The sequence below is a fragment of the Pongo abelii genome, chromosome 9, assembly GCF_028885655.2.
Source record: "Pongo abelii isolate AG06213 chromosome 9, NHGRI_mPonAbe1-v2.0_pri, whole genome shotgun sequence".
Classification (NCBI taxonomy): Eukaryota; Metazoa; Chordata; class Mammalia; order Primates; family Hominidae; genus Pongo; species Pongo abelii.
In genome coordinates this window covers 67,811,641-67,834,452 of record NC_071994.2, presented here as the reverse complement: position 1 = coordinate 67,834,452, position 22,812 = coordinate 67,811,641, and the positions used below count along the sequence as shown (strand labels likewise).

The 22,812-nt window shown below is 43.5% G+C and overlaps 1 protein-coding gene across 12 annotated transcripts in view; it reads left to right on the top strand.

Moving 5' to 3' along the window:
• ZNF143 (zinc finger protein 143) overlaps window positions 1–22,812 on the top strand; it is a 66,297-nt gene that overhangs the window by 4,998 nt on the left and 38,487 nt on the right. For 2 of the 12 annotated variants that reach the window (XM_054524684.2, XM_002822040.6), the window contains exons 2-7: window positions 6,245–6,363; window positions 7,628–7,720; window positions 8,900–8,983; window positions 9,512–9,595; window positions 13,264–13,460; window positions 14,350–14,424. In XM_054524684.2, coding sequence (XP_054380659.1) covers window positions 6,252–6,363; window positions 7,628–7,720; window positions 8,900–8,983; window positions 9,512–9,595; window positions 13,264–13,460; window positions 14,350–14,424 — 645 coding nt within the window. In that variant the 5' untranslated portion in view covers window positions 6,245–6,251. Of the gene's footprint in view, window positions 1–4,953; window positions 5,583–6,244; window positions 6,364–7,627; window positions 7,721–8,899; window positions 8,984–9,511; window positions 9,596–13,263; window positions 13,461–14,349; window positions 14,425–22,812 lie in introns of those variants that run through there. The other 10 variants (XM_063711255.1, XM_054524679.2, XM_063711256.1 and 7 more) reach the window with 6 other exon arrangements.

Here is a 22,812-nt window from a genome sequence, read left to right as displayed (position 1 = left end):
TATGATAATTACAATGCTGTAAAAATTATGTATGTGTGTGGATAGCAAGGGCTAGAGAATAAAACCAGGAAAACTGAAAATGTTTGATTTGTTAAGCTATTGGGAATTATTTTTTTTTAATTTATTTTATTTGTTTTGAGATGGGGTCTTACTCTGTCACCCAGGCTGGAGTGCAGTGGTGCAATCTCAGCTCACTGCAACCTCTGCCTCCCGGGTTCAAGCGATTCCCCTGCCTCAGCCTCCCAAGTAGCTAGGATTACAGAAGCGCGCCACCATGCCCAGCTAATTTTTGTATTTTTGGTAGAGACGGGGTTTCACCATGTTGGCCAGGCTGGTCTTGAACTCCTGACCTTGTGATCCGCCTGCCTCGGCTCCCAGAGTGCTGGGATTACAGGTACAAGCCACCGTGCCTGGCTGGTACTTTATTTATTTATTTATTTATTTATTTATTTATTTTATTTTATTTTTTTTCTGAAATGGAGTCTCACTGTGTCGCCCAGGCTGGAGTGCAGTGGTGTGATCTCAGCTCTCTGCAAGCTCTGCCTCTCAGGTTCACACCATTCTCCTGCCTCAGCCTCTGGGACTACAGACTCCCGCCACCACGCCTGGCTAATTTTTTTTTTTTTTTTTTTTGTATTTTTAGTAGAGACAGGGTTTCACCTGACCTCGTAATCTGCCCGTCTTGGCCTCCCAAAGGACTTATTATTATAAGTTTTAAGTTTATATTACAATATTGTGTGCAAGGAAAAGTTTTTTTTTTGTTTGTTTTGTTTTTTTTGCTTTTGGGAGGATTTCTCTCTGTTTCCCAGGAAGGAGTACAGTGGCACAATCACAGCTCACCACAGCCTCTACCTCCCAGGCCCAAGTGATCCTCCCTTCTCCTCAGCCTGCCAAGTAGCTTGGTATTACAGGTCCAAGCCACCATGTCTGGCTAATTTTTTTTGTTTTTTTTGAGAGGGAGTTTGCCCAGGCTGGAGTGCAGTGGCTAGATCTAGGCTCACTGCAACCTCTAGCTCCCAGGCTCAAGTGATTTTCCTTCCTCAGCATCCTGAGTATCTGGGATTACATGCACCTGCCACTACATCTGGCTAATTTTTGTATTTTTAGTAGAGACGGGGTTTCACCATGTTGGCCAGGCTGGTCTTGAACTCCTGGCCTTAGGTGATCCACCCACCTCAGCCTCCCAAAGTGCTGGGATTACAGACGTGAGCCACCGTGCTCGGCCTAATTTTTTTCTTTCTTTTTTTTTGAGATGGAGTCTTGCTCTTGTCACCCAGGCTGGAGTGCAATGGTGTGATCTCGGCTCACTGCAACCTACGTCTCCCGGATTCAAGCGATTCTCCTGCCTCAGCCTCCTGAGTAGCTGGGATTACAGGCGTCTGTCACCACGCCTGGCTAATTTTTGTATTTTTAGTAATGACTGGGTTTCACCACGTTGGCCAGGGTCGTCTCCAACTCCTGACCTCAGGTGATCCACCCACCTCAGCCTCCCAGAGTGCTGGGATTACAGACGTGAGCCACCACTCCCGGCATAATTTTTTTCTTTTTTTTTATTTTCCATAGAGACAGGGTTTCACTGTGTTGCCCAGGCTGGTCTTGAACTCCTGGCCTCAAGCCGTCTTCCCTCCTTGGCCTCCCCAAGTGCTGCAGTTGCCGGGGTGAGCCATCATGCCCAGCCTGCAAGGAAAATTTTAATGGTCTACAAAACACAATAAAATAGCTGACAGTGTTATTAGACTGAAACGATGAGAACATGGTACAGAGAGCAGTAAATATATTATTGTAATACTTTTAAATATTACAATAGAGTAATACTCTTTTTTTTTTTTTTTTTGACACGGAGTCTCTCTGTGTCGCCCAGGCTGGAGTGCAGTGGCGCGATCTCGGCTCACTGCAAGCTCTGCCTCCCGGGTTCACGCCATTCTCCTGCCTCAGCCTCCCGAATAGCTGGGACTATAGGCGCGTGCCACCGCTCGATTAATTTTTTGTATTTTTTAGTAGAGACGGGGTTTCACCATGTTAGCCAGGATGATCTCGATCTCCTGACTTCGTGATCCACCCGCCTTGGCCTCCCAAAGTGCTGGGATTACAGGTGTGAGCCACCGCGCCCCGGCCAACAATAGTGTAATACTCTTAAGTGAGGGGATGAAAAAGGAAAGTTTTTTTTTTTGGTTTTTTTTTTTTTGAGATAGGGTTTTACTCTGTAGCTCAGGCTGGAGTGCAGTGGCACGATCTTGGCTTACTGCTGCCTCCACCCCCTGGGTTCAAGTGATTCTCCTGCCTCAGCTGGGAGTAGCTGGGATTATAGGCACCCGCCATCATACCCGGCTGATTTTCTTGTATTTTTAGTAGAGACAGGGTTTCGCCATGTTGGCCAGGCTGTTCTCAAACTCCTGACTTCAGGTGATCCACCCGCCTCAGCCTTCCAAAGTGCTGGAATTATAGGTGTGAGCCATCACACCCAACAAGAAAAATTTTAAAGGGTGAAAATCATGGCTGGCTGGCGCAATGGCTCATGCCTTTAATCCCAGCACTTTGGGAAGCTGAGGCGGGTGGATCATGAGGTCAGGAGTTCGAGACCAGCCTGGCCAGCATGGTGAAAACCCTTCTCTACTAAATATACAAAAAATTACCTGGGCATGCTGGTGTGCGCCTGTAATCCCAGTTACTCGGGAGGCTGAGGCAGGAGAATTGCTTGAACTTGGGAGGTGGAAGTTACAGTGAGCTGAGATGGCGCCACTGCACTCTGGCCTGGGCGACAAGAGTGAGACTCCATCTCCAAAAAAAAAAAAAAAAGTTGTCTGTCAGGAATTCCTTCTATAATTTTCACAATTGTCTAATGATGCTTTGCTTTCCTTACCTATGACACGATGAGCAATTTGGGTGATAAAATAGTAGCATATGCAGTGTTCAATCTTGGGGGTAATAAAGTACAGTCTAGCATTGTAATTTTGAAATAACATGCTTTTTAACAGAGCAGCATCAGAAATGGTGTTTGGAATATGTCAGAATCTCTTTCTTTTCTCTGCTACATCTGTTCCTCATATTCCCTAGTTTTGCTGAAAGCAAACCAGGGCATGCTTACCAAACTGCTCTGGGCATGGGGTGCCCTTATTAAACCATGTCCATTAGTGCTACTTTACTGAAGTTTAAGAGAGGTGTTTTTTGTTCTTTTTCACATCAATAGCAGTTGAGATCAAACCGTCACCAAAATGGGGATACCTAATGACTAGACCTAGATGTTCGTTTCTAAATTCTTGTCTCTGCTCTCAGCTCTTTTTTGACAGGTATTTTTAGCTTTAAGCCTAGTAGGTCCTATCTCTGTTGTCACTTCAAAGGTATCAGGCTCTACCTACCTGCCAGTCAGTTTCATATATTCAGTTTTTGAATAGTCCTGGAACTGCACAAAGCCTTCAAGTTTCAACATTTCACCTATCCAATAAGATATTCTGCCCCAATTAGAATTGGCAGTATAAACTCTTTGCCCATACTTTAACCCTTAGCATCATATGGAGTCTGCGAGAACTCTTATCTCATTTGCTAGCACATTCTAATTACTTTGTACTTCACTGAATTATATATAATTAATGGAACATGCTTACACTCTGGCTATGTTTAAATATAACTCAAGGCTGTGTGTGGCTTGTGCCTATAATCCCAGCTACTCAGGAGGCTGAGGCAGGAGGATCACATGAGCCCAAGAATTTGAGGTTGCAGGGTCCTGCCACTGCAGTCCAGCCTGGGTGACAGAGTGAGACTCAACTCTCATATATCATATATTTTCTGGGCACGGTGGCTCACACCTGTAATCCCAGTACTTTGGGGGGCTGAGGCATGCAGATCACTTGAGGTCAGAAGTTCGAGACCAGCCTGGCCAACATGGTGAAACCCCACCTCTACTAAAAATACAAAAATGAGCCAGGTGTGGTGGCACGTACCTGTAATCCCAGCTACTCGGGAGGCTGAGGCATGAGAATTGCTTGAACCTGTGAGGTGGAGGTTGCAGTGAGCTGAGATCATGCCATTGCACTCTAGCCTGGGCTACAGTGAGATGCCGTCTCAAAAAAAAAAAAAGTAGAGTAATGCAGTATTTGTCTTTTTGTAACTGAAAATTAGCCTATGCTAATTTTATACTCGGCAGGGGTCTTTTTTTTTTTTTTTTTGTTTACCACCCTCCCAAGACGGAGTTTCACTCTTGTTGCCCAGCTTGGAGTGCAGTGTTGTGATCTCGGCTCACTGTAACCTCCACCTCCCGGGTTCAGGCAATTTTCCTGCCTCAGCCTCCCAAGTAGCTGGGATTACAGGCGTGCACCACCACTCCCAGCTAATTTTTGTATTTTTAGTAGTGATGGGGTTTCACCTTGTTGGTCAGGCTGGTATCGAACTCCTGACCTCAGGTGATCCACCCACCCCGGCCTCCCAAAGTGCTGGGATTACAGGTGTGAGCCACTGCATGCAGCCCACGGGTCTTAACAGTGGGGTACTGGTGTTACTTTGAGTCTTCTCTGTCAGCTTTTGGAGGTGCCAAGGAAATGACGTTTCAGTTTGTTCTATGAACAGTTATAGATTATGGATCCTTTCATACCTAAAAGGTCACCCCTTGACTTTTTTTTTTTCTTTAAATGTGCGTGCCACCACATCCAGCTAATTTTTTTTTGTATTTTTAGTAGAGACAGGGTTTCACCATGTTGGCCAGGCTGGTCTCGAACTCCTGACCTCAGGTGATCCACCTGCTTTGGCCTTTCAAAGTGCTGTGAATCCAGGTGTGAGCCACTGCACCCAGCCTTGACTGACTTTTATCATAGCACTGATACCTTTTTGTGTATCTGAACAGTAGTTCCCACTTTTGGTCTAATGAGGGTACAGTTTATAGTATTTCCAAGACAAAATTCTTCAAGCAATCCTAAACGTAAAACGAATTACAAATTATTACTACTATCTGTGTATTGCTCTTTTAAATATTGATGCTAAGTCAGGTCTTTGGACCTGGAAAGGTCCTCAAGACATCTCTGGTTCAGTTCCCTGGCCCAAGGCAGCTAAATTATCCCAGCTACTGTTTGAGATAAGCCACGGTCCACAGAGGTAAGGAGACCTGGAGGTAGAAGGGAAGAAGGAGGTTGTGTTGGTGATTGGTAGAAGAGTTGCCCATTCATCCATTTATTCTATACCTATTGTACTTCTACTATGGGCCAAGCACTTTTTAGGCACTAGAGTCAGCAGTGAGCAAACAAACAGAAATCTCTGTCCATTCTTATGGAAGGGGAAATAGATAAACTAAATAAGGAAATACATGTAATTTGTTAAATAATAAGTACTGTGCAGAAATATGGAGGGGAAAAGAAGGACGGGGTTTACCATGATTGAGCAGTTGGGAGGTGCAGTTTGAAATGGGATGGACAGGGAAGCTCTCATTCCATTTGAGCAAAGACTTGAAGAGGTTAGGGAATGAGTAATGAAGATACTGGGGACAATGTTTCAGGCAGAAGGAAACTCAAATGAACACGTCCTAAGGCAGCAGAACATCCAGTATGCTTGAGGAAAAGCAGGGATGCCAGTGTGGCTGAAGTGGAGTGAATGAGATGGTGAGTAGTAGGAAATGAGGGGCAAGATCAATGGCCTCATTGGTCAGTGTAAGGATTTGGGGATTTTACTCTGAGAAGTCCTCAGAAGGTTTTGAGCAGATGCGGGACATGAGCTAACTTTTCCCTTCAAAGGACACTGACTGCTGTGTCAAAAGAAGAGTGTAGGAGGCTAATGGAGAAGCAGGGAAATAAGTTAGGATGCTGTTACAGTAATGCAGATGAGAGACTGGTTGTGGCTTGGATCAGGGAAGTAATGGTGAAGGTTGTGAGAGGTAGCCAGATTCGGGGTAGATTTCTGAAGATTAAGTCAACAGAATATGCTGACACATTTTAAGTGGGAGTCCTCAGCAATGCTAAACCCAAAGGACTCTAATTATGGGAATTTTAGAGATCATACGAAACTGATGGGTACAATTCGTCAGTGTACTTATAAGTTGCTAAGCGCACTGACAAATTGTGCCCATCTGTTTGAATTGCTGAATTATAAGAAGCATGCCTTGGACTTTGGGCTAATACTCTTACCCTACATATTGAGTGAAATTTCATCTTATTTCCAACACCATTACATCCTCAGCAGTTTTTTGTGGTTCATAAATATTCTTTGTAACTTTTATTTCTTATGTATCATTCTTTGTTCCCAAGTGTCTTTATTTTTCTTCAAGGTAGAAGATGTTGTTAGCCCAAATAAATCGAGATTCTCAGGGAATGACAGAGTTTCCTGGAGGAGGGATGGAGGCGCAACATGTTACCCTGTGCTTGACAGAGGCAGTCACTGTGGCAGGTGAGCAGTTGTGTTTGAAGGGATGTGTTTGAAAATATCATTTATCTTAAAGGAAGAAGAAAATTTACAACTTCCTAGTTCCTGATTTATAGCAGAAAACAATATAAACCTAGGTCTTTTTATGAGGTGTTTTTTTTTTTTTTTTGAAACGGGACGGAGTTTTACTCTTGTTGCCCAGGCTGGAGTGCAATGGCCTGATCTCGGCTCACTGCAACCTCTGCCTCCCAAGTTCAAGTGATTCTCCTGCCTCAGCCTCCCGGGTAGCTGGGATTACAGGCATATGCCACCATGCCTGGCTAATTTTGTATTTTTAGTAGAGACGGGGTTTCACCACGTTGGCCGGGCTGGTCTCGAACTCCTGACCTCAGGTAATCAACCTGCTTCGGCCTCCCAAAGTGCTGGGATTACAGGCATGAGCCATTGCGCTGAGCGCTCAGCCTCTATGTGTATTTTTTATCTTGGTGTGGGTACAGTAGGGCAGGGAATTTTTTTTCTTTTTCTTTTTTTTCTTTTTCTTTTTTTTTTTTTTTTTTTTGAGACAAGGTCTTGCTTTATCGCCCAGGCTGGAGTGCAGTGGTATGATCACAGCTCACTGTAGCCTCAGCCTCCTGGCTTAAGACATCCTGTCATCTCAGCCTCCCAAGTAGCTGAGACTACAGGCACCCACCAGCGTGCCCAGCTAATTATTTTATTTTTAGTAGAGACAGGGTTTCACCATGTTGCCCAGGCTGGTCTCGAACTCCTGGGCTGAAGCCATCCACCCACCTCAGCCTCAAAAAGTGCTGGGATTACAGGCATGAGCCATTGTTCCGAGCCTATTTTTTGGCAAGTGCTAAATCTCACTTTTTTTTTTTTTTTTGAGACAGAGTCTGGCTCTGTCGCCCAGGCTGGAGTGCAGTGGCACAATCTCGGCTCACTGCAACCTCTACCTCCTGGGTTCAAGCGGTTCTTCTGCGTCAGCCTCCCAAGTAGCTGGGACTACAAGGTGCATGCCACCGCGCCTGGCTAATTTTTGTATTTTTATTAGAGACAGGGTTTCACCACATTGGCCAGGCTGGTCTTGAACTTCTGACCTCATGATCCACTTGCCTTGGCCTCCCAAAGTGCTGTGATTACAGGCGTGAGCCACCGCACCTGGCCGCTAAATCTCATTTTGAGTCTGAGTTAAGCAGTCTACCTTTTTTCTGATCTTTATTTAAAAGAAAATTAATCAGCATGTCCATATGCTAGCTGTCTAAAAAAAATATTAATTTTTTTGTAATAGATGGTGACAACTTAGAAAATATGGAAGGCGTAAGCTTGCAAGCAGTAACACTTGCAGATGGTTCTACTGCTTACATACAACACAATTCTAAAGGTATGTGCCTCACATATGGCTGATTGGTTAATACCAGTGATTTATAACTGTGAGTTGGAGCACCTAGAAGCTATACCACCTTTCCTATCTCTCCTAAAGATGCTGTATTGCATATGTTGATTTTAAGTCATTTTAGTTTAATTCTTTTTTTTTTTTTTTTTTTTTTTTTTTATAATTTGGAGTAGTCCTTTGAGATATTTGGAAGATACCCTGGGATGTCAAAATTAGTGGGAGAGAGGAGAGCAGGGAGTATGTCTGGCCTATTTTCTAGTAAGACCTTTCTTGCTTCTTTACTTTGGGTCATTATTTCATATTTTTACCAAATATGTGTAAGAGTAAAGACATTTGGGGCCGGGCACAGTGGTTCACGCCTGTAATCCCAACACTTTGGGAGGCCGAGGCGGGCAGATCACCTGAGGTCGGGAGTTCGAGACCAGCCTGACCAACATGGAGAAACCCTTGTCTCTACTAAAAATACAAAATTAGCTGGGCATGGTGGCGCATGCCTGTAATCCCGGCTACTCAGGAGGCTGAGGCAGGAGAGTCGCTTGAACCCGGGAGGCAGAGGTTGCAGTGAGCTGAGATCATGCCATTGCACTCCAGCCTGGGCAACAAGAGCGAAACTCTGTCTCAAAAAAAAAAAAAAAGACATTTGGTTTTGCTTATCTAACATTGTCTCTGAATTAGTGTTTGCTTTGCTCCAGGAAACCGCCAAGTCCTCAAAAACTCTTTGTTTCTATGGAAACCTACTGAGCACATGCATACATAAACAGGGGTCTTATAGCCTTCAGGGATGAGAATGACAGATGACCTCACATACACTGACATATCTGTCTGTCTTCCCAGCTTCAACTCCCCACTGGTCATGGTCACTGATTCTAAGTGACTCTGAAAGGTATAAGCAGTCCAACTCATGTAGCCTGCTGTGATGAGCCACTCTTCCTCTTGACCTCATCTAATTGAAAATTGCAGGGGAGGAAGGATGGCTGAGGGAGGATTTTCTGCTTTCTGTAGGATCACTGGATGTGTTATTGAATTGCCTCAGAACATTGAGGGAAGAATCAAGATGAACACGAGCTTAAGTTGTGTATGTTTTTATAGTTGATATCATTTTGAAAATTGTATAAAGTTTAAAATTTTTGTTTGTGCCAATTTATTGTCTTGAATCTTTTGTTCTAGATGGAAAACTCATAGATGGCCAGGTCATTCAGTTGGAAGATGGTTCTGCTGCCTATGTTCAACATGTACCCATACCTAAAAGTAGTAAGTATTTAAGATAACAGCACAGGAAACCATCTTAATTCTCAGCTTTTAGTATTTGCTGCCTGCAGCTCCCTCTTACTACCTAAACTTGGTCTTGATCTCAAGTCCTCCTTCTGTAAAGGGAGATTATAGATGCCACAGAGTGGATCTTAACCAAGACTTTCTCTTAAAGATAATGGAAAAGAAGTTACTGGACTGCACTGTGGAGATAAATGAGTAACAGTCCTAAGTGAATGTTTCTGTTTTTTGAGCTGAATCTTACATGTCTCTCATTTTCTTCATTTTTCCCCTTCTTTCAACTCTCTTTTTTATACTGGTGTATATTCCTAAAACTAATATTCTAATATCTTTTTACCTTTAAACACTGACTCAGGGAAGCTTTGCTGAACTTACTTAAATGTTCCAAAGACTCATGAAGCAAGTATAGATTGTTATAATGTGTTAATGGTTTATTGACTCTTGTTGCTAAGTGAGTTAATTGGAATGTGCTAGAAAACATGAGATCTAAATGTAAGCATTGTTCTTGAGCAGGGGACAGTTTGCGTCTAGAGGATGGTCAAGCAGTACAGTTGGAAGATGGTACCACAGCATTTATTCACCACACCTCCAAAGGTAAAATAACTTTGAAAGTATGAATAAAATAAGGGAGAAGTGGGAGTGTGGTGGGGAAAGAAGACCTGTGTTTAGCTTCTGAAGTGTCGTGGGAAAGAATTGTATTTATTCATTAAAGTACAAGGTGGCAGGTTTAAGCATGATTTAAGGAAAAATTTTCCTACAATTTGAGCTGTCCGGTGACAAGCTGGAACAGCAAACCAAATGACTGGTCCCTGGAAGACTTAAAGTAGAGGCCACATTTTGTTTTTTTGGTTGGCTTTTGTTTTAAGAGACAGGGTGTCCCTGTGTTGCCAGGCTGGATTGTGGTGGCACAAGCACAGCTCACTGCAGCCTCAAACTCCTGGGCTCAGGGATCCTCCTGCCTCAGCCTCCTGAATAGCTGGGACTACAGGTGCACGCTGCCTCTCCTGACTAGTTTTTTCATTTTTTGTAGAGACAGGGTCTTACTCTGTTGCCAGGCTAATCTCGAACTCCTGGCCTCAAGCCAGCCTCCCAAAGTGCTGGGATTATAGGCGTTAGCTACTGCACCCAGCCTTAATTTCATATTTTAAAAGCAGCCTTGGCTACTTTTTTAAATGACTAAGAAATAAAATCACAATGTAACATTGAAATGGTTAACTTCATATTTTATTGATTTCTGTATTTTAGAGATAAGATCTTACTCTGTTAGGCTAGAGTGCAGTGGTACAATCATAGCTCACTACAGCCCTGAATTCCTGGGCTCAAGGGACTTTCCTGCCTCAGCCTCCTGAGCAGCTAGGACTTACACGTGTGTGTCACCACAGCCAGCTGATTTTTTAATTTTTATTTTCTGATTAATTTTTTTTTGTTAAATATAGGGTCTTGCTATGTTGCTCAGGCTGGTCTTGAACTCCTGGCCTCAAGCAGTCCTCCTGCTCCGACCTCCCAAAGCAGTGGGGTCACAGACATGAACCACTTTGCCTAACCTATTTCTTCCTCTTAAATACAATTTTTTGGCTGGGCACGTTGGCTCATGCCTGTAATCCTGGCACTTTGGGAGGCCGATGCAGGCGGATCACCTGAGTTCAGGGGTTCGAGACCAGCCTGGCCATGCAAAACCCTGTCTCTACTAAAAATACAAAAGAATACAAAAATTAGCCAGGTGTGGTGGTGCATGCCTTTAATCCCGGCTACTCGGGAGGCTGAGGCAGGAGAATTGCTTGAACCCAGGAGGTAGAGGTTGCAGTGTAGTTGAGATCGTGCCACTGCAGTCCAGCCTGGGCAACAGAGTGAGACTCTGTCTCAAAAAAAAAATATATATATATATATGTGTGTGTGTGTGTGTGTATATATATATATAAATTTTTTAAAGCAAGGTCCTTTGCCTACTGTGTTTAATTGAAACTAAGTGTACGATTTCAAAAATATTTGAAACAAATACAGCAAAATGTTAATGCTTATTACATTTGTTTAAGGGAAGTTCAGGGGTTTGAGGTGAAATGTATAGGAATGATGAGTACAGCTCTGCAACCAGACTATGTAGATTCAAAGCTACTTTTTTTTTGCTGTGTGACATTAAGCAGATTAATTCTCTGTGCTTTAGTTTCATCATCTGTAAAATGAGGATTATAATAAGTGTCCATATCATACGTAGGGTTGTTGCGAGGACAGAATGCACAAACATGTAAAGCACTTAGAACCGTGCTTGTCACATACTAAATGCTCAATAAATGTTACCTATTGTTACTACTTTAGAGAATATTTTATTTTATTTTATTTATTTATTTATTTATTATTTTGAGACAGTCTCGCTCTGTTGCCAGGCTGGAGTGCAGGGGTGCAATCTTGGCTCACTGCAACCTCCGCCTCCTGGTTTCAAGCGATTCTCCTGCCTCAGCCTCCCAAGTAGCTGAGATGACAGGTGCCTGCCACTACGCCCGGCTAATTTTTGTATTTTAGTAGAGATGGGGTTTCACCATGTTGGTCAGGCTGGTCTCGAACTCCTGACCTCAGGTGATCCGCCCACCTCAGCCTCCCAAAGTACTGGGATTACAGGCGTGAGCCACCTCACCCAGCTAGATAATATTTTATTATAGAATGACGTAACACATTTTAGAAAGACTGTTTTGTTATGAAGCCAAAGGGAGGAATCTTTTTTTTTTTTGAGACAGACTCTCGCTCTCTCTCCCAGTCTAGAGTGCAGTGGCGCCATCTCGGCTCACTGCAAGCTCCGCCTCCTGGGTTCACGCCATTCTCCTGCCTCAGCCTCCGGAGTAGCTGGGACTACAGGCACCCACCACCATGCCCGGCTAATTTTTTGTATTTTTTTTAATAGAGGCGGAGTTTCACCGTGTTAGCCAGGATGGTCTCGGTCTCCTGACCTTGTGATCTGCCCGCCTCGGCCTCCCAAACAAAGGGAGGAATCTTTAAAAAATTTAAAATACTTAAATTTATAAATAAATTTCTTTAATTACAGTTGGAAAAAAGTAAAGTCTGCACTCCTTCCTTCCTTCCTTCCTTCCTTCCCTTCCTTTCCTTCCTTTCCTTCCTTTCCCTTCTTTCCTTTTCTTTCTTTTCTTTTCGACGGAGTCTTGCTCTGTCACCAGGCTGGAGTGCAGTGGTGCAATCTCAGCTCACTGCAACCTCCACCTCCCGGGTTCAAGTGATTCTCCTGCTTCAGCCTCCCAAGTAGCTGGGACTACAGGCACGTGCCACCATGCCCAGCTATTTTTTTTGTATTTTTAGTACAGATGGGATTTCACCATGTTGGCTAGGATGGTCTCAATCTCTTGACCTTGTGATCCGCCTGCTTGGCCTCCCAAAGTGGTGGGATTACAGGCGTGAGCCACCACACAAGGCCACACTTTTTTCTTTATCAATAAGTGTTAGTCACAGGTTCATCGTAACTGGCTAGATTTATTATTTCACTATCTATCTATCCATCTATATATATATATATCGATATAAAATCACTATTTTATATCAATACCAGTATAGATATAGATATATCTTAGTGTGGACATTTGGAGGGGAAAAAACCACCATGGAGGGACTGTGGAGTCATACTGACATGAGTTCAAATCTGATTTCTCTACATATTGATTTTGACTGTTAATTGTTAGTGTTTTTTCTTTGTTTTTGTTTTTGTTTTGTTTTTTGAGAGGAACTCGTGCTCTGTCGCCCAGGCTGGAGTGCAGTGGCGCAATCTTGGCTCACTGCAACCTCTGCCTCCCAGGTTCAAGTGAGTCTCCTGCCTCAGCCTCCCCAGTAGCTGGGAATACAGGCGCGTGCCACCGTGCCCGGCTAAGTGTTTTGTATTTTTAGTAGAGAAGGTGTTTCATCATGTTAGCCAGGATGGTCTCAATCTCCTGACCTCGTGATCCACCCGCCTCAGCCTCCCAGAGTCCTGGGATTATAGGCTTGAGCCATTGCACCCGGCCTGTTAATGTTTTTTAAATTTTCTGATTGCTAAGGAAAGTGATGTTACTTCTCCAAACCTGAGTTCCCATTTATACAATGAAGGCAGTAAATATACCTGCCTTGCAAAATTATTGTGAGGATTAAATGAAATAACACATATCAAGTGTGTGGTCCAGTACTCAGAGTAACTACTCAATAAAAACTCATTTCTCTCTTCCTTTAAATATGTAAATATTTGTCAGATTTTACCTTTAATTTAATGGCATTCTCTTCCACTCTCTCAGATAGTTATGACCAGAGTGCATTACAGGCGGTTCAGCTGGAAGATGGCACCACAGCTTATATCCACCACGCAGTGCAAGTCCCGCAGTCTGACACCATCTTGGCAATTCAGGCTGATGGGACAGTGGCAGGTCTGCACACTGGGGATGCTACAATTGACCCTGACACCATCAGTGCTTTGGAACAGTATGCAGCAAAGGTATAGCATTTCACAATGTCAAGAATGTCCCAGATACAGCTTCTTTATTTTTCATGAAAAGAAAAGAAAACAAAAAAGTACACCTCATCAAAAAAACCTGGCCAATTTTGGCTGGGCATGGCATGATGGCTCACGCCTATAATCCCAGCACTTTGGGAGGCCAAAGTGGGAGGGTTGTTTGAGCATAGATCCCTGTCTCAAATTCAGAAATTAAAAAAAGAAAAAGACACTAGCAATTCAAAGTCAAAATCAGTCAGTATTGAAGAGATCAGCATTTATCTTAAGTGAAGTGTAGAAAGATTGGAAGAAAAAATAAGGGAATGGAGTAAAGGCTTATAGAAGAGAAATGAGTGGCCGGTAATTCAACAAAAGATATGCAAGGATGAAGGGCTATAAAAGAAATAATAAAGTATAAATGGAACTGCTTATGAATTAAGAAGTAGGAACTATAGATTAGGAAAAGTAAAGTCTCAAGTTTATATCAAAAGAGCTGATTTTTTTTCCCCTGCATTGAACATGTATCTCTCATATAACTTAAAAGATTTTATTTCACTTTTGTTAGGGAAATTTTCTCTTCTTTTTCTTTACAAACAAAATAAATAGAGACAGGGTTTTGCTCTTTTGTCCAGGCTGGTCTTGAACTCCTGGGCTCAAATGATCCTCCTGCCTCAGCCTCCCAAAGTGCTTGGATTACTGGCATAAGCCACCATGCCCAGCCTATTATGGAAATTTTCAAATATACACAAAAATAAATGATAATGAAGCCCCATGTACTTTTTGTTCTTTTTTTTTTTTTTTTTTTGCAAGCTTCTCCCTGAACCATGTGCTTAACCAGCCTAAACCATTATCAAAATGTAAAACGTTTTAAAGCTTTATTTTATTCCTATAGGTGTCCATTGATGGAAGTGAAAGTGTAGCAGGTACTGGAATGATTGGAGAAAATGAGCAAGAGAAAAAAATGCAGGTATGTAAAGCTACTTTTTAATATAAAAATCTAACTTAGCATTTCTATGCCCTTCTGTGGATGAAAGCAAGAATAGGTAACTCACTACCTCTCTAGGAATATCTCACCAATTCAGAAAAACAATGTATGTATTGGGCAGCAGCTTTCTCAAACTGCCTGAGGTCCCATTGTTCATTGGTGGATGCAAAATGCTGCTAAAGAAATGGAAGTATCACAGAAATCCAGGTGAATCTTGTGTGCTGGATTCCAAGGCAGTTTTCTGGACGAGGCAGTTGTGGAGACCAGGTGACTTCCTGACTGCCCCCACCCATGGCATGGCAATTTGTGGATACTTTTTCTGGGACTTCATCATGACTCTCTAAATAATCCTCACTACTTTGCTTTTTGTATTTTTAAATTTCTTCTCCTTCCAGCTGATTCCCTCCATATTTTCCTTTTCAACTTCTGAAGGGAGAGTCCAGCCTAGTTAATCTTGGACAAAGCTGTTTATGCTTTTTCTACCAGACTGCTTCCTGGTCTGCAGGTGGCCTGTGGGCTGGCTTCCCATGGTTCAAATGTTCACCCTGTGTCCAATCATTGGCTGCCCCTTACCTGAGTAACAGCCTAGAGCACCAGTGCTTCTAAAAGTTTTGTAGTAAGTACAAAGTAGTCACAGGTGCATTCTTGCATGTCTCCTACAATCAAAAATTCAAAACTTACGTTATTCAAGAATTGTTTTTGTGTTGGGGGGATGTTCGTGTGGAGGGTATGCTTGGAGCTTATATAATCATTGTAGTACATTCCTGCTTTAATGCTGCTCTTTATTTGCTCAGCAGTTTTCTCTAATATCTTGTTGACTGTTCCTTTATAGTAGTTTTTTTTCATTCTTCAGAGTTTTATTATATTTAACCCCTAAAGTTACTACTCAGGGTCACATTTATAACCTTGAGCATTAACGTGACCACTTAGTGACATTGAGTGATACTGTTAGGGGTTATCAAGAAAATTTTACATTTATACTAATAGTGATAAAATAACAGGAATCACTGAAATCACTTGTAGAAATATGGTTCTGGCCAGGCGTGGTGACTCATGCCTGTAATCCCAGCACTTTGGGAGGCTGAGGCGGACGGATGACTTGAGGTCAGGAGTTCGAGACCCACTTGGCCAACGTGGTGAAACCCTGCCTCTACTAAAAATACAAAAAATTAGCCAGGTGTGATGGCTAATGCCTATAATCCTAGCTACTCAGGAGGCTGAGGCAGGAGAATCGCTTGAACCCAGGAGGTGGAGGTTGCAGTGAGCCGAGATCGCGCTATTGCACTCCAGCCTGGGCAACAAGAACGAAACTGTCTCAAAAAAAAAAAAAAAAAAGAAATATTATGCTTCTACACATTGCTGAATAGCCAGTATTTCTGTTTACCAGCTGAAGTGATGCCACAAAGTGGCATAAACACAGTTTTCAGTTCACTAAGCCCATCAGCTTTGATGCTGTGTGATTCTTAGCAAAATTTTCAGGTCTCAATTCATATTCATATTTTGTGAAGGAAATGAGACTTTAAGACAGGTGTGGTGGCTCACACCTGTAATCGCAATACTTTGAGAGGCTGAGGTGGGAAGATTGCTTGAACACAGAAGTTTGAGACCAGCCTGGGCAAGAAAGTGAGACTCCATCTCTACAAAAAATTACAAAATTAGCAAGGCATGGTGGCACACATTTGTAGTCACAGCTATTTGGGAGGCAAGGGCAGGAGGATCCCTTGAGCCCATGGTTTGAAGTTACAGTGAGCTGATTGTGCCACTGCACTCCAGCCTAGGCAACAGAGCAAGACCCTGTTCTCCCCCACCTCCCAAAAAATGAGACGTCAGTATTTTTTATACAGTTCTGTGTCAAATCCACCTAAGTCAACCTCTACTAAGATGCAAACACAGGGTAAATATATGCGGGAGTTATAGGTCAGTGGCTTGGAGTGTTGGAGTGGCCCAATAAGTTCTCTGTCTTATTGGTAACTGACAACTACATTTTAAAATAATAGATATTTTAAAGGAAAGCAGTTGTAGGCTGGGCGCGGTGACTCACGCCTGTAATCCTAGCACTTTGGGAGGCCAAGGCGGGTGGATCACCTGAGGTCAGGAGTCTGAGACCAACCTGGCCAACATGGCGAAACCCCATCTCTACTAAAAATACAAGAATTAGTTGGGTGTGGTGGTGTGCGCCTATAATCCCAGCTACTTGGGAAGCTGAGGCAGGAAAATTGCTTGAACCTGGGAGGTGGGGGTTGCAGTGAGCCAAGATTGTGCCACTGCACCCCAGCCTGGGCAACAGAGTGAGACTGTCTCAAAAAAAAAAAAAAAAAAGTTTTTTTTCAGAACTCAGAGACGTAACTAGGAATTCAGAACTGCTGAGGCAAAATGTCATAAAACCCCATTACTCTTTTTTTTTTTTTTTGAGGCGGAGTCTCGCTCTGCTGCCCAGGCTGGAGTACAGTGGTGCGATCTCGGCTCACTGCAAGCTCTGCCTCCCGGGTTCACGCCATCCTCCTGCCTCAGCCTCCCGAGTAGCTGGGACTACAGGTGCCCACCACCACGCCCGGCTAATTTTTTGTATTTTTAGTACAGATGGGGTTTCACCATATTAGCCAGGATGGTCTCGATCTCCTGACCTCGTGATCTGCCTGCCTCGGCCTCCCAAAGTGCTGGGATTACAGGTGTGAGCCACCGTGCCTGGCCCCAACTCTTTTTTATTTTTTTAAGACGGAGTCTCACTCTGTTGCCCAGGCTGGAATGCAGTAGCGCAATCTCGGCTCACTGCAAGCTCCGTCTCCCAGGTTCATGCCATTCTCCTGCCTCAGCGTCCGGAGTAGCTGGGACTACAGGGGCCCGCCACCATGCCCGGCTAATGTTTTGTATTTTTAGTAGAGACAGGGTTTCACTGTGTTAGCCAGGATGGTCTCGATCTCCTGACCTCGTGATCTGCCCGCTTCGGTCTCCCATAGTGCTGGGATTATAGGCGTGAGCCAGCGCCCCCGGCCAAAAAATCCCATTACTCTTTATCTGTAGACATATTGCCATTTGGTATTGGTACCAGTAGACAAATAGAAGACTATTGAATGGGATTCTTTTTTTTTTTTTTAACTGTAGCTTTTTTCTCCTTTGCCTTTTGTACCTCTTCCTTACAGACTAGATCTGCAATGTCCAGTACGGTTGCCACTAGCCATATGTGGCTGTTAAGCACTTGAAATATGACTAGTCCAAATTGAGATGTGCTGTAAGTGGATTTTGAAGACATAGTACGATAAAAAGAATGTAAAATATCAATAATTTCTTATATTGATAATGTTGAAATGATAATATTTTGGACATATTGTGTTAAACAAAATAATTACTATTAATTTCACCTGTTTCTTTTAATTTTTTTCAATTGGTTACTAGAGATTTTTTGTTTTATTTTATTATTATATTTATTTATGTATTTTGAGATGGAGTCTTACTCTCTTGCCCAGGGTGGAGTGCAGTGGTGTGATCTTGGCTCACTGCAACCTCCACCTCCCGGGTTCAAATGATTCTCTTGCCTCAGCCTCCCGAGTAGCTGGGGTTACAGGCATGCACCACCACACCCAGCTAATTTTTGTATTTTTAGTAGAGATGGGGTTTCGTCATGTTTACCAGGCTGGTCTCGAACTCCTGACCTCCAGTGATCAACCCACCTCAGCCTCTGAAAATGCTGGGATTACAGGTGTGAGCCAACATGCCTGTCATTTTTTTTTTTTTTTTTTTTTTTTTTTTTGAGATGGCATCTCGCTCTGTCACCCAGACTGGAGTGCAGTGGCGCGATCTCAGCTCACTACAACCTCCACCTGCTCAGTTCAAGCAGTTCTCCTGCCTCAGCCTCCCGAGTAGCTGAGACTACAGGGACATGCCACCATGCCTGGCTAATTTTTTGTATTTTTAGTAGAAACAGGGTTTCACCATGCTGGCCAGGCTGGTCTCTAACGCCTGACATTGTAATCCAGCCACTTGGCCTCCCAAAGTGCTGGGACCACAGGTGTGAGCCACCATGCCTGACTCCTATTTTATTTATTTATTTATTTTTTGAGACTGAGTCTTGCTCTGTCGCTCAGGCTGGAGTGCAATGGTGCAGTGTTGGCTCAAGTGATCCTCCTGCCTTGACGTTCCAAAGTCCTGGGATTATAGGTGTGAACCAATTTGCCCGGCCAGAATTCTTTTTTTTTTTTTTGAGATGGCGTCTCACTCTGTCACCAGGCTAGAGTGCAGTGGCGTGATCTCAGCTCACTGTGACCTCCGTCTCCTGGGTTCAAGCGATTCTCCTGCTTCAGCCTCACGAGTAGCTGGGACTACAGGCACATGCTACCATGCACAGCTGACTTTTGTATTTTCAGTAGAGACAGGGTTTCACCATGTTGGCTAGGATGGTCTTGATCTCTTGACCTCATGATCCGCCCCCCTCAGCCTCCCAAACTGCTGGGATTACAGGTGTGAGTCACCACACCCAGCTCAGTAAATTTTTAATTACATATGTGGCTTGCACTTGTGACTCATTATATTTCTCTTCATTAGTGCTGGATCAGAAGTTCATGACTTCACCATTCTCTAAAACAATTAATTACCATATTTGAGGTTGAGAACCTAGTACTTGGTTTTTTGTGGTTTTTGTTTTTTGAGACAGGGTCTTGCTTTGTTGCCCAGGCTGGAGTGCAGTGGCCCGATCTCAGCTCACTGCAGCCACTGCCTCGTGGGTCTAACCGATTCACCTGCCTCAGCCTCCTGAGTAGCTGGGATCACAGGAGCGTGCCACCATGCCTGGCTAATTTTTTATATTTTTGTTAAAGAAATATTTAAAAAAATGTTTTTTATATTTCACCTTTTGGCCAGGCTGGTCACAAACTCCTGACCTCAAGTGATCCACCTGCCTCGGCCTCCCAAAGTACTGGGATTTCAGGCGTGAGTCACCGTGCCCAGACTGAACCTTGCTTTTCTAAGTCTCTTTTTTTCTACCTCTAAAAGAAATCTAAAAGAAAGGTATTAATTAGATTGATGATTATCTTAGGGGCAAAAGTTTGTTTGTTTGTTTGTTTGTTTTTTTGAGACGGAGTCTAGCTCTGTCGCCTAAGCTGGAGTGCAGTGGCGCGATCTTGGCTCACTGCAAGCTCCACCTCCCGGGTTCACGCCATTCTTCTGCTTCAGCCTCCCGCGTAGCTGGGACTACAGGCGCCTGTCGCCACGCCCGGCTAATTTTTTGTATTTTTAGTAGAGACAGGGTTTCACTGTGTTAGCCAGGATGGTCTCCATCTCCTGACCTTGTGATCCGCCCGCCTCGACCTTCCAAAGTGCTAGGATTACAGGCGTGAGCCCCCGCTCCCGGCCACCAAAGATTTTTTAAGATAATATTTTTAGTAGTTTTTTTAATTCAGGGAAAGTACAAAGAAGAAAACCCAAAATGACCCGTAATCTTACTCTACGTATCTATTTTACATATTTTTAAATATAAAAGTAATCATGTTTATGTTTAGAAAATCCAAATAGTATAGATTAGTAAAAATAAAAAGTGAGGGATCTACTACCTGATAGTAATTATTGTTAGAAATCTGCTTTGTTTTTGTTTTTTCTCTCTCTCTTTTTTTTTGAGAAGAGTCTCACTCTGTCACCCAGGCTGGAGTACAGTGGCACAATCTTGGCTCATTGCAACCTCTGCCTCCTGGATTCAAGTGATTCTCATGCCTCAGCCTCCCAAGTAGCTGGGATTACAGGCTTACACCACTATGCCCAGCTAATTTTTGTATTTTTAGTAGAGACAAGGTTTTGCCATGTTGGCCAGGCTGTTCTGAACTCCTGCCCTCAAGTGATCCACCTGGCTCGGCCTCCCAAAGATTATAAGCAGGAGCCACTGTACCTGGCCTTGTTTTTGTTTCTTAATCTTCCTGGCAGTGCTGATGTGTCTCATGGTTCTTTAAAAGTTCCTCTGGTGCCACACTTCTAGGATTGTTTCCTTTCTTCAAAGAGAATACATTTTTAAAAATTCAAGTTGTTTTTATTTTATCCTCCCCCAAGAATATAGATTATTTACATCATACAAGTTAACAAACACCAAATTGTAAGTTATAGCTGCCATGTACGTTAGGCCGTTACAGTAAATGGGGTTATAAGTACTAAACCAGACAATACAATGCAATGTTTATCCTCAACCCTGCTGAGTCTCTCACTCTGTAATTACAGAAGCTCTGCCAGTTAGGTCCCGCTGGACTACAGCATCCTGAAACCTGGTGGGTTAATAGCTTGAGCTCTAGAGCCAAACTCCTTCAAATCTCACTTCCCAGCTTTTGACCATGGGCAAGTTACATTACTTAGCCCCTCTGAGTCTCATTTTTTCTATTTGTAAATCATAGATAATACTGAATTCATTGGGTAGCCATGGGGGCCAATTAGACAGTATACGTAAAGCAGCCACCACGGTGCATCACATACATGCAACTGCTCAATAAATGCCAGTTAGCCTCTTTATTATTGAGGTCACCTTGGAATTTAATCTTAGCTCCAGTCTTGTATCTACCTCTGGAATTTGCACCTCCTTAGAATGTAATGGTCCTAGGTGCTAATATAATTAGCTAATATAATGTGCTAATATAATTAGCTAATATAATGTGCTAATATAATTAGCTAATATAACATAATATAATTAGCTAATATAATTAGCACCTCCTAGAATGTTTAAGCCCAAAAGGACTTAGGTTATCTGTCTAGTATGGGCTTTTCAAGCCCTGTTTTTTGAGGTATCAGGAGTCCTGTCAGGGACTAGCAGATCTCTGATCCACCCTCATCTGCCAAGGCCAGCAGCTCTAGTTCCTTTTTCTGTGTGTTTTACACAGTAGAATGCCATGTAAGATTTTATCTGCAAAAGACGTTTGACTCCCTCAGAAAAGAAAAAACATTACTGACTTAGAACAATGTGTTTTTTCGTTTTTTTTTCCCGAGACAGAGTCTCACTCTGTCACCCAGGCTGGAGTGCAGTGGTGCAGTCTCGGCTCACTGCAGCCTTTGCCTCCTGGGTTCAAGCGATTCTCCTTCCTCAGCCTCCCGAGTAGCTGGGACTACAGGCACCCACCACCACGTCTGGCTAATTTTTTGTATTTTTAATAGAGATAGGGTTTCACTGTGTTAGCCAGGATGGTCTCGATCTCCTGACCTCGTGATCCGCCTGCCTCAGCCTCCCAGAGTGCTGGGATTACAGGCGTGAGCCACTGCACCCGGCCCCCCCCTTTTTTTTTTTGAGACAGAGTTTCACTCTTGTCACCCAGGCTGGAGTGCAATGGCGTGATCTTGGCTCACTGCAACCTCCGCCTCCCGGGTTCAAGCAATTCTCCTGCCTCAGCCTCCCAGGTAGCTGGGATTACAGGTGCCTGCCACTGCGCCTGGCTAATTTTTGTATTTTTAGTAGAGATGGGGTTTCACCATGTTGGCCAGGCTGGTCTTGAACTCCTGACCTCAAGTGATCCACCTGCCTGGGCCTCCCAAAGTGCTGGGATTACAGGCGTGAGCCACTGCACCTGGCTACAGTATGTCCTTTATAGACAGGCAGATAGGCCCTATGTATCTTGCACAATGTTACATGATGAGTTTATGGCAGAGCTAAGGTTTTGTCTTTTCGTTTGTTTGTTTTGAGACGGAGTCTCGCTCTGTTGCCTAGGCTAGAGTGCAGGGGCATGATCTCAGCTCACTGCAAGCTCCGCCTCCCGGGTTCATGCTTCTCCTGCCTCAGTGTCCTGAGTGGCTGGGACTACAGGCGCCTGCCACCACGCCTGGCTAATTTTTTGTATTTTTAGTAGAGACGGGGTTTCACCGTGTTAGCCAGGATGGTCTCGATCTCCTGACCTCGTGATCCGCCTGCCTCGGCCTCCCAGAGTGCTGGGAGCCACCACGTGAGCCACCGTGCCCGGCCAAGGTTATGTCTTAATTCTCAGAACATACATTAAGTTTAAATACCAGTGAAGTCATTTTCTATACATGGTTTTTGGAAGCTGATTAGTATTTTACTGGTGTTAGCTTCAAAATTGCCCTTGAGAGTTTTCCCTTGTGATGACATACCAGATTGCTGTTTCTTTGACAGTGACTGCGCATATCTCATGCTGCATAACCCTGAAGTACCTATTATAGTTTTGGTCTTTTAATTTAGCTTTTGAGTTTTGGATTCTGTCCATTTTTTCCCCTAAAACATCTGTAGAATCAGCTATTGCTTTCTATTCCACAGTCATTATCCTAGGTTTGTTTTTATCACTTCTTTCCTGCATATTTATGATTATACAAACTTCCTTTGGGCTCCCTACCTCATTTGTCTTTTCAGTCTGTTCCCCGCTATTACTGTAGTTCTCTTTCTAAAACGCAGATAGCCAGGCA